Genomic DNA, 12,316 nt, shown 5'->3' on the forward strand with positions numbered 1-12,316 from the left:
GAAGAAAGTATATAGTATAATTCTAGGGTAAAAATCTCTGTGTATATATATATATATATATATATATATATATATATATATATATATATATATATATATATATATATATATAAAATAAAATTGACATTCACTAGATAGGACTATGAACTTTTTCGTAGGCCTTATAGCTAGACATCAAATTGACCTCTGAGGCAAAGGAGTCGCCCAGTTTTATTTGCAGATGGAAGTTAGAATGCTTTCTTTAGTGAGCATCTCTTAAATAGATTTGTTGACCGTTACTCCTTTTTTTTTATTTTCAGTCCTCCTCCCAGTCCATCAGGAACACTGACCATTACATCTGGGCATGCCCAATACCAGTCTGTTCCAGTTTATGAAATGAAGTTTCCAGACCTGTGTGTGTACTAAGTGACTTCATGAAGACCTCAGCATAGAATTTTAAGACTGAAACTTAGAAGGCCAAAACAAGTTTTGAGGGGTTAATACATGTCAATATATTTCTAAACATAAGAATGCAACTTACCGATATCCAAATGCTTGGCCTGCCATATTAGAAAATTTGTAATCTGAGATTTAGAGTACTTTTATACATAGTTTTACACTATGTTTATTTCTTTGGAGATTTCTTTTGGCTTCTAAAATTAAACATATAAATGTCTCACATCATTCCTTTCTTAAACTGTACATTTTAACCTTTCACAAAGATTAATCTACAGGGTTGAAATGTATGAAATGGATAAACTGTATTAAATTGTACACTGCTTCTTAGAAATAGAATTACTTACGTTTTTCTGCAAAAACAAATACATATCAATCTATTCTGAATTATGGGGCTGTATAATTCTTGTAATAGGCATCCCACTATTTATTACTGTAATAATACAGGATAGGCATTTCTCAGTTTGCTTAGATTGTAATAACTATTGAATAATAATATCTCTAGAATCCAACCCTAAGAGTCGCCATATTTTCAAGTGTTTATTCTTGAATACTGTGTGTTCTCCCTAGAGTTTTCCCATGCTATTTGAGAGGCTGTGAGTTTTCTCTTGGAGTACGGAACTGTGCAATATTTTTTTACATAAGATGTATTAGTTTACAGACTATGCTTTGAAATTTATAGCAGTAGTTTGCTATGACTCCATTAATACAATGATATATATTAATATAGGGGAAAAGGACGTTTTAAATAGCTATTGGTTCATTTGGGGGAAAGTTTATACATTTTGATTTCTATTAAGAGCACATTAATTTACATTGTGTACTATGTTAAATCCTCATAGGAAAAAAATCCCCAGATGAGCTTTTAATTAATTTGCAATTGTGAATGGCTTCAGTGTACCTCAGTTTGAGTTTTAATATATTTGAAAAGAGTGCCTAGAGTTCTAGCAATCCGGTATGCTAAGAGTCTTCAATTTAGGCTTCTGTTGATAGAAGCTAATGACAAATAGGATTACATGTGCTGGCAGACCCATAATGTTTCCTTAAGTTATGTACATCATAGTGAAATTTTTCACATGGCAACAATGAACTTTTTTGGCAACTCAAATTTCTGACAAAACACATTTATTAACTGACTTGTTTAAAATTCTACTACCTTTTCAGACAGGATTTCTTTTACATAAAATAACATACAATACAAATAGATAGCTCTAAAAACATTAAAGTTTTTAGTTTTTGTTTGAAAATAAACTGCAGTGTTTAGTGGAATAATTGATTACTTGGGAACTGCTAATTGACACCAAGAAGTCAGGAAGTGATCCTAGAACAGACGTACTCAAAAATGTTTTCATTCTTTAATTAGATCTATAGAGTCATTCTCAAGCAGCTTGAGAGATTTAGTAAGCACAGACCTGTTTTTGAGTAATTGTACACTCAATACTTGCTTCTCTCTGGCCAGTTTGCTAGTTGAGTCGCAGCTTTCTCACTGTAGATTTGCTTCTTGTTCACATGAAATGTTTGACCATTTCAAAATCTGAGGCCAAAAGCAGATGGACATGCACAATCATCATCCACTTGGATGTCATTTTATAGATTAACACTGTGTGCTTTTGTATGGAAAAATATATATAATTTAATAGCATAAGAAAAGAATATATATTCATTTGCACTCATGCAAAGCAAACTTTATGTTTTTCGGTGATTCAAAAATGCATGTATTGCATGTAAAAGAAACCCCTTTCAACGAATGTGTATCACATCTTTATCTTGGTCTATAAACTGTTGATTTGGGTTTGTGGGACTTCTCTCGTTCTTAATTAGTAGACTTCTGTATATCTGAAATTACTGAACTGGTCTTGTTAACGATGATTCTCAAGAAGTGGATCTTTTTTGCATTCTCCCTTTCAGGAAAGTGCAGGAGATTCTGCTGGTCATAGGTATGTATACTGTATTATGTAACCAGTTTGGAATAAAGTTTAGGATTTATGAAGTTCTCTGTATTGCTATATTTTTGCAGATATTTGAAATTCAATAAACTGTTAATCATCCTGTTTGTAGTCTACAACTTATGCCACTCATTTTTTTTAATTAATATCTTTATTTAAACACCTTGATTACAAACATGATTGTGGTTGGGTTTCAGTCATGTAAAGAACACTCCCCCTTTATCAGTGCAACATTCCTATCACCAATGTCCCAAATCTTCCTCCTCTCCACTCCACCTCCGCCTGTACTCTAGACAGGCTTTCTACTTCCCTCATTCATTCACAGTGTTATGATAGTTCTCAATGTAGTTATTTCTCTAACTGCACTCATCACTCTTTGTGGTGAGCTTCGTGTAGTGAGCTGGAACTTCCAGCCCTCCACTCTTTTGTCTCTGAAAATTTTTGCAAGTGTGTCTTATTTTTCTTAAAACTCATAGATGAGTGAGACTATTCTGCATCTATCTCTCCCTCTGACTTATTTCACTCAGCATAATAGATTCCATGTACATCTATGTATAGAAAAATGTCATGACTTCATCTACTGATGGCTGCATAATATTCCATTGTGTATATATACCACAGTTTCTGTAACCATTCATCTGTTGAAGGGCATCTTGGTTTCCAGAGTCTTGCTATTATAAATAGTGCTGCAATGAATATAGGTGTGAGGAAAGGATTTTTGAATTGTATTCTTATGTTCCTAGGGTATATTCCTAGGAGTGGTATAGCTGGATTGTATGGGAGCTCGATTTCCAGTTTTTGGAGGAATCTCCATATTGCTTTCCATAAAGGTTGAACTAGACGGCAAACCCACCAGCAGTGGATAAGAGTTCCTTTCTCTTCACATTCCCACCAGCACTGCATGTTCTCATTCTTTGTGATGTGCAGCCAATCTCTGTGGTGTGAGATGGTACCTCATAGTTACTTTGATTTGCATCTCCCTGATGATTAGTGATGTGGAGCATTTTTTCATGTGCCTTTTGACCATTTGTATTTCTTCTTTGTCAAATTGTCCGTTTCTTCTCATTTTTTGATGGGATAAGATGTTTTTTCTTGTAAAGTTCTGTCAGTGCCTTGTATATTTTGGATATTAGCCCCTTATCTTATGGGTATTGGGTGAATAGTTTCTCCCAATCAGTGGGTGACTCTTGTATCCTAGGCACTATTTCCTTGGAGGTGCAGAAGCTTCTCAGCTTAATATATTACCATCTGTTTATCTCTGCTTCCACTTGCTTGGAGAGTGCAGTTTCCCCCTTGAAGATGCTTTTAGTCTCAATGTCATGGAGTGTTTTACCTACATGCTGTTCTATATACCTTATGGTATCAGGTCTAATATCAAGGTCTTTAATCCATTTGAATTTTACATTCGTACATGATGTTAACTGGGGATCTATGTTCGCTGTTTTGCAAGTGTCTAACCAGTTGTGCCAACATCACTTGTTGAAGTGGCTTTCCCTGCTCCATTTAGAATTTCTTGCCTTTTTATCAAAAATTAGGTGATTGTATGTCTGGGGAACATATCTCTGAGTACTCAAGCCTATTCCACTGATCTGAGGGTCTGTCTTTATTCCAATACCATGCTGTTTTGATAATAGTTTAAAGTTGGGGAAAGTAATGCCTTCCATATTCCTTTTCCCAAGGATTGCTTTAGCTATTCGAGGGTGTTTATTGTTCCAAATGAATTTCAACAGTGTTTGATCCACTTCTTTGAAGAATGTCATGAGTATCTTTAGAGGAATCGCATTAAATCTGTATAATGCTTTGGGGAGTATTGCCATTTTTTTTATGGTAATCCTGCCAATCTCACCACTCCTCTTCAACATAGCACTGGCAGTACTTGCTACAGCGATTAGGCAAGAAAAAGATATCAAGGGAATCCAGATAGGAAAGAAAGAAGTCAAGCTCTCACTGTTTGCAGATTACATGATACTCTACTTAGAAAACCCTAAAGACTCTACCATAAAGCTTCTAGAAATAATAGATTCATATAGCAATATGGCAGGCTACAAAGTTAACACACAGAAATCAATGGCCTTTTTATACACCAATAATGATAATGAAGAAATGGACAGTAAGAAAACAACCCCATTCACATTAGTGCCGCACAAACTCAAATATTTTGGAGTCAACTTGACCAAAGACGTGAAGTACCTATACAAAGAAAACTATAAAACCCTGCTCCAAGAAATAAGAGAGGGCACACAGAAATGGAAACACATACCCTGCTCATTTTTTTTTTAAGTAAAAACGGATTAATGAGGAAATTCTAAGGAAAGGAAAGGAGAGGATACAAAGAGAGAGTAATGTACTTGAGAGAGGCAGAGAGAACCTCAATACACATCCCAGAGTTTTGGTTTTTGTTTTTTTGGCTACACCTGGTGACACTCAGGGGTTACTCCTGGCTGTGCACTCAGAAATCACTCCAGGCTTGGGGGACCATACGGGACGCCAGGATCAAACTGCAGTCCTTCCTAGGTTAGCCACCTGCAAGGCAAACGCCTTACCACTTGTGCCACCGCTCTGGTCCCACATCCCAGAGGGGAGATGGAGGCAACATATGCTTGGACACCATGTATCCATGTGCCCATTCACTTTTTCCTAAACATTGAATAATTATTATTTAAATGTTTCTTATAGCTGTGTTGTCCCTGATATATACAACTTATTGAAATGTATTTATAGGTGCGTGTACACACAATCATACTTCTTTAATACTTTTTAATGCATTTTCATATAGATATCAAATCAAAGTTTGATATCGTATGAATATTAAATAAAATCACAACTCTTCCACTTCCTGATGGAATGGTACTGGGCAAAAATTTGATCCTTTAAAGTTAAAAAATTAAATAAAATTATCATCTACAAAAAATGCCTATTGTAAGGTTGGCCCCTGCAGGTTAGCTTTGAAAAATAATTGGTTCATTTAGAAGAGATTCACTATCCCAAGCATACTGGATGCAGAGCAGTCAATCAATTACAACTTATTAAAAATGGAGCCAAAGCGGTGGCACAGTGGTAAATCATCTGCCTTGCACACGCTAGCCGAGGACGGGTCGAGATTAAATCTCCTGGTGTCCCATATGGTCCCCCAAACCAGGAGCAATTCTGAGTGCATAGCTAGGAGTAATCCCTGAGCATCACTGGGTGTGACCCAAAAACAAAAATACATTCATAGCTTTCACTATACTAGGGCTTCAGGAATGTGGTTGCTGCTTAGATCCAAAGTCGGAGGCTGGTTATTCCATTTCGTAGAACCTGTTTCTTTAGATAGAAATTTAAACGATCAGCTACCATATGCTTGTTTTCCAGATCTTGTAAACTGTTCTCTCATCTGACGAAATACTGATCTCAGGTCGACCAAATTCACATGAATGAGAGCAAAAAACACAGCTCTAAAATTTACTTTTTCTACCTTTTACTTATATCCTGGGTCAACCTGTAGGAAAGCTGTGTCCTAAAGTTTCGAAACCTAGTTGACCTACAACTTTGAGAGTGATCACACTCCAGCAACAAAGTGGGACAAGGAAGTTGAAGGAGAAAAAGTTGAGACCATTTATAAATTGGCCATCACAGAGATAATTATCTCAAGATAATCTTAAAATTGCTTTTCTAACTGATAAAAATCAAGAAAACATCCTTTAGCTTCTGTTCAGCGAAGATAACCCTGTTTGCACTTCCCGCACTTTTGGATTGTATACATTTGGTTTCCCACTCATTCTCAGAGAAGGCTTCGGTCAAGATGCAGAATAATGGAAGTTCACAAGCAGACATGCTAAGACCCTATCTGAATGATTTGGGCTGAAACTCGTGAAAGTGATCATCATGTAAATGTGGAGGAACTGGTTATGAAAACTCCAGTTGAAATGGTTAAATAGTCCATGATAAGATTAAATATAAGAGCATCTTACTTATAATAAAATTTCTCCCATCTCGTTTAAGTAATGTGAAGGATAGTTAAAGATGAGAGAATTTGGGTCACACCTGGTGGTGCTCGGGTTAGTCCTGACTCTGCACTTAGAAATCACTCCTGGCAGGCTGCGGGACCATGTGGGATGCCAGAATTCAAATCACCATCTGTCCTAGAGTGGCTGCTTGCAAGGTATGCCCTACCGCTCTGTTATCTCTCTGGCCCCAGATGAGACATTTTAAGAGTTTGCATGCTGATTTGAAGGATACTAAAAAGACAGGGATAAACTAATAGAGAATAAGAAGGTATTTGTATAAAACATACCCTGGAGAGGATAGAGTTCTATCTATAGAAGAGGGCATTGTACCTAGGTAAGTTGCAAGGATTGGATTTGATATGGCTAATGGCACTTTTTATCATAATAAGGAGAAAATATATGCAGGTAATTGTGTGGCTTTGGTGACTGAAAGAAGGACATTTCACGTAGAAGATGTCAGCTTTCACAGTAGAATTAGGTGAGATCATTGTTAGATCATTCATGTGTGCTTGCGGTTTTGCACGTCTCTAAGCTAAGACATTATCTTTACTATCCAAGTATTCCACATGACATAGAAACAAGGAAGACAGATGCTGTATGCCTTTGGAGCCAAGGCAGACATGCTTCTTGGATAATAAGAATAGTGTGTGCTACAGTTACTGAAGTAGTTTTTCTGCCAATTATAAAGTCGGGATTTCCTTAAAATGGGTTTTCCGTGTAATCACACTATGTGTAGTTGTTATCTGGTTTTTGCATTGTTGGGCATGAGGAGCCGGCACAAATACTGATCTTTATTCCAGCTACAGCTACTGTTCCCAGAGATTTTGTCATTGACCCAGTTGTCTTTTATATCTTCTGTTGCATTCCTGAAAAACAAACATACCTTTTTCCCTGAAAATTGAGTGAAGTTAGGGGTGCGAAGCGGTAAGGCATGTGCCTTGCCCAGTGCTAGCCTAGGTTTGATTCCGTCACCCCCCCCCCTTGCATCCCATAGCCAGGAGTAACCTTGAGCATCACCAGGTGTGGCTCAAAACAAACAAACAAAAAATTAGATGAAATTATAGTTCCTTTAGGCAGTCATTGAGAGTGAGGGAGTGGTGGTAGGTTTGGAGAGAAGAGAGGAAGGACAATAAATGGCTTGAGATCAATGAAAACTTAAGAAAGGATGATTTTGAGCTTCCATTTTACATTTTTTGGTCATGAAATATGATAGCTGAATAACTTCTTCAGCAACTCTTACTATATGTGTTAAGGATATATAGATGAGTTTTGTCTACAGTCCTTGGCAGGATTCTTTAGTGAGATATTGGTGAACCTAGACTGAGCTCCTGAGACTAATTAAGTAAATAAACTCTGGGGTGTGGAAGCATATCAGACAGTATTCAGGACTTACTCCTACAAAAGGGATTACTACACAAAGTAATCATTCCTGTTAGTGTTCAGATGACCATATGTGGTGCCAGAGATTGAACCCTTATTTCATGCAAGGCATACCCCTACCCACTGTACTATCTCTTCAGCCACACTTTTTTTTTTGGGGGGGGCACACCTATTTGACACTCAGAGGTGCTATGCGTTATGAAGCTATGCGCTCAGAAATCGCTCCGGGCTTAGAGGGATCATAGGGGATGCCGGGGGATTGAACTGCAGTCTATCCTAGGCTAGTGCTTGCAAGGCAGAGCCTTACCTCTAGCACCACTGCTCCGGTCCCACTTCATTTTTAATAGAAGAAAAGTAGCTTTTTGAGATTATGAAGCAGATTTTTCTTCCCTTCACTGTCTCAATTTTGTAGTATGTTCATTCATACAACAGTATATACTTTTAACAATTGAAAGTATTATCAAAGATTTGGTTTTTGGACCACACCCAACAAGAGTGAACTCAGGGTTTACTCTTGGCACTGATGGGATGTCAGGGATCAAATCCAGGTCAGCAGCGTGCAAGGTAACTTAACTTACCTTGACTTACCTGCTGTACTATCACCACTGTCTCTATACAGTATTTTTTAATGAAGAGAGTGGAAGACAGCTTATGGGGAGGGTGAGTTTATATCTTGCAAGTACAAGTTGTTTCGTGACCCTCAACCAGCAGTATTGCTGGGCCCAACTCAAACCACCAGACCCACATCATGGGTCTGAGGATTTTTGAGAGTTAACCCTTGTTTCCCCAGGAATAGTGTCCCCCTCAAAAAAAATTAAATAAATATATTGATCAGAATATTTTATTGAGCTTCCATAGTGTGCTATAGGAAGTATAGAAGCTAGTCCTTGCCTTTTCCAAGTGCACATTTAAATGTGAGCTAAGCACAGACCTCAGTGGACATGTGCAGAGATCTACCTCTGTTCTCTCTGAGCTTCTACTAAGGACAGAGGTGCACAGGCAAACACTGAGGCTTGCTCAGAAGTTTAAGGGTAAGGGGAGGAACAGAAGTACAGGCTGTGCTTATCTGAAGATCTGCCCAGGACCATGCTGTGGACTGGTCCCCTTGAGACCAAGGGACTTGCTCACAAATCTTCTGGTTCTTTTCAGGCCCTCCATGTGGGGTGTGTCTTCCTCACTGACCTCCTCAGAGCTGGAGTCAAAGGAGGCAGCAGAAGCTCCCCCATGCATGCTGTCCTCACAGGAGAGCTGGCTGCCCTGGCATTCTTGTAGGTCTGATGACTTGAGGCTTTGATTGAAGAAGGCAGAGGCCATGCACTGGGCTGCCGTCTCGTCACAGGCACAAAGCAGTTTCGTACACAGGCTCAGTCCCACACCTTAGAGGGTAAGAGCAGAATAGAAATTGAGAACCGGCACAGACCCACCATTACTCTGAGTGCCCTGAATCCTTTTTACTCCCACTCCCATCTCATAACCTCTTGGTGTCTTGCATACATGTTTCTCTCTGCTGGAAATACTTTTCTCTTTGGGTGTTAGCTCTCAGGACTCCACTTGCTATTTCCTAAAAGCTTCACAGAGCCTTCAGGCCAAAATAGTATTCTCTATCTCTCCTCTCGTGGGTTATCATTAATTGCCTCTCTGACACGGTTTATCACCGTGGATTTTATATTAATGGAATTGTATAGTAATTATCTTCTGCTGGAACGAAACATTTTGCTTTGCGATTCCTACATGTCCCAAGCACCTAGCCTCGTCATTGCCAAATATCTTTAGAATTAGAAATATTTGTTGAAGAAAGAAACTCTTTAGGTTTTCTCCATTTCAACTAGAATAATTTAGGTCTCATTTAATAGAGTTAGCTAAATGTGGGATTTCCAATTAACTTTGCATTTCACAAAATGAAGGCCCAGTAATAAGTTTGTTTCTAATGGGAATATCTAATAAAATCACTTATCTGAAATTCAAATTCTAAAATTTGAATACATGTGATTTTGTGGTCTGTAACTGGCCAGCTTGCCTTATTTCTGATATGTTTCAGTATACGCAGTAGGGATGGGGATACATGGTACCTATATGACTCACAAATAATGCCTCCAGAGATGTTTAGACATTGACTCACATTCTGTAGTTTTCATCCAAGCTAATGATATAGTCTAGTCTGACCATAAGGTATCAATCAACCAGAGTTTTGGTCATCACACTTCCTTTTCCTTTTTAATCCACATTGGTCTCAACTTTAGTTCCAAATAAATGTTTTACCATTCATCTGCAGAAGCAGAGAGTGAACGATTACATAACCCTGCTGCCCTGGGCCAGCTCTGTGCTTAGAATAGCACGAAGTGTCACGGTGTTTAAAAAGATAAAAATAAAGAAGAAGAAGAAAATAGCACAAAACAGTTCTCTAAGTATCTCACTGCCCCACATTGTACTCAGCACAGGGCACTGGACTGCAAGTTTACAGAATCCTATCTGGTTCAGAATATAAGTGCAGAGCCCTGGCATGTTAAGCAGTGGAGAGAGGAGGAGCAGATGGGACCTGAGGCATGACTAAAGATGTCAGTAATAATCATCAGATCCTGTGTCTACACTGGGGAAGTCAAAAGCTAAGAGTTTCATTGGAATTTCTTGGTTGTTGGGTTTTTTGGTTGGTTGGTTGGTTGGTTGGTTTTTTACCACACCCAACAGTGCTCAGAGCATACTTCCCACACTGTGCTCAGGCATCACACCTGGAGGTGCTCAGGGGACTATAAGTGGTGCCATGAATTAAACCAAGGTTATTCTTGTGTAAAACAAGAGCCCTATCAGGGGCCGAAGAGCACAGCGGTAGGGCATTTGCCTTGAACGCAGCTGACCCAAGATTGACAGTGGTTGGAATCCTGGTATCCCATATGGTCCCCTGTGCCTGCCAGGAACATGCCAGTTACGATTCCTGAGTGCAGAGCTGGAGTAGTCCCTGAGCGATGCCTGGTGTGGCCAAAACAAACAAGAGCCCTATCATTCTGCCATACCCCTCTGGTTCTCATGACGTATCTCTACCTCACCTTACACAACCACAGTCTTGCCTGATTTACTGCTTTGACTGTCCCACAGCATTGTTTCCTAGCCTGCTAGGAGTTCCCAAAAGGCTATGATTCTCTTTTCTATTTCTAGAAATACCCACTTTTTAAAGGTTTTTTTTTTTTTTTAACATCTCTCTGGGAAAAGGTTCTGCTTCTGAGGAGAAGAGAGTTAATAGCAAAATGAAGGCTTAGTTCAAAGACAATCCAACTTTTCAGTCCAAGGGCCAGCCCATAATTCTTTGCCTCCCCGGGCCTTGGCATCCTCCTCTGTGTCTCAGAAATTGAGTGTCACGGGGCTATAAGGATGAGATCTGTGATATTTGCTCAGTGACTTTAGACAACGGGTGACTTTAGCACCATTTGAATTTCATGAAAGGAACAGAGGTCCTAGTATGTATTAAAGGTATTGGGTCAAAGTGAATATGAAAAGGTGTTAGAAAAGCCACCAGCAGCATATACTGCTGCATATATACAGCATATACAGTGCCACTTGACTGAATTAGTGCCTCAAAGCCCAAGTCCACACACCACACTTACACTTGGGGGTGCGACCCTCACACACCACTGGTGATGGAGGAATCCTGTCCAGCAGGCAGCCCAATTTTCTCACCTGCTCCAGGCAGCAGTGGTGGGAAAAACAGCACCTGAAACAAGCACGAAAACCCTTTATTTGCTCAGAAGCTCCAGGAATTCCCTCAAGACGGGCTCCTCCCATACGCCCTGGAGACGCAAGAACTTTCTTTCCCATGAGTGTAATATTTATTCTTGTGTAGAACAAGAGCTACTCATACGGCGGTTCAGGGATGGCGCATTGATGTGTAAGTTTTGATTTATAGAAAAGCACTGTATGAGCTCAAGTGACTTTACTCCCTCTGCTCTTTTGCAACATAGAACTGTTAGTCCCACAGGATTTCAGCCTCAACAGACAGTAAAGTAACTACCAAGCATAAATGCAGAATTGCATCTAGAAAGTGGCATAGAGAAAAGCCGCAGTAAATGTGTGAAAGTAAGTCAACACTTTTTAAGACCATTCGTTTGTCCTAGTAGAGTTAGTTGTGAAATGTCAGTATTCCCCAGTCCCAGCCAAATAGAACAACCTCAGGACACTTGTGATGGCTACAGCCATTAAGGAATGCTCCCGAACACACCCTTTGTCACTCTTCTAAGTCCTTTAACAACTTGCTCAGCATTGGAGACCGCAGTCAGAGCAGTGCTCTATCATAGATTGGAGGTTTGGGATAGAACAATTTTGCTCAGCCAAGCATCTACTTTACCAGCCTTTATCATCCTGGTTGACAATGCTAGGAGCTCCAGTGCTACCTGGCAGTGCTGAATTGGGGGGCATGGGCATAATAGGCCAGGTAAGTGTTCTACCTGCTGTCTTTTGAATGCGGGTTCTCCATTACTAGGGGACTCAGTTTGGGGCCACATCCATTAGTGCTCAGTAGCTACTTCTGGTTTCAGAGCTTAGGATTTGCTCCAGTGGTGCTTTGGTTTATGATGTGCTGAG

The 12,316-nt window shown here is 39.4% G+C and overlaps 2 protein-coding genes across 3 annotated transcripts in view; one reads left to right on the forward strand and one right to left on the reverse strand.

Moving 5' to 3' along the window:
- Positions 1-2,486, forward strand: part of EFR3A (EFR3 homolog A) — a 110,264-nt gene extending 107,778 nt beyond the window's left edge. For both annotated transcript variants that reach the window (XM_049765568.1, XM_049765569.1), the window contains exon 23: positions 300-2,486. In XM_049765568.1, the coding sequence (XP_049621525.1) occupies positions 300-405 (106 nt within the window). In that variant the 3' untranslated portion in view covers positions 406-2,486. The remainder of the gene's footprint in view (positions 1-299) is intronic.
- Positions 2,487-8,778: 6,292 nt separating this feature from the next.
- Positions 8,779-12,316, reverse strand: part of OC90 (otoconin 90) — a 32,159-nt gene continuing 28,621 nt past the window's right edge. Inside the window, exons 10-11 of the mRNA XM_049765584.1 lie at positions 11,344-11,450; positions 8,779-9,123 (exon numbers count right to left, since the gene is read on the reverse strand). Of these exons, the coding sequence (XP_049621541.1) occupies positions 8,810-9,123; positions 11,344-11,450 (421 nt within the window). The 3' untranslated portion in view covers positions 8,779-8,809. The remainder of the gene's footprint in view (positions 9,124-11,343; positions 11,451-12,316) is intronic.

Source organism: Suncus etruscus, chromosome 19, assembly GCF_024139225.1.
Source record: "Suncus etruscus isolate mSunEtr1 chromosome 19, mSunEtr1.pri.cur, whole genome shotgun sequence".
In the NCBI taxonomy this organism is placed as follows: Eukaryota; Metazoa; Chordata; class Mammalia; order Eulipotyphla; family Soricidae; genus Suncus; species Suncus etruscus.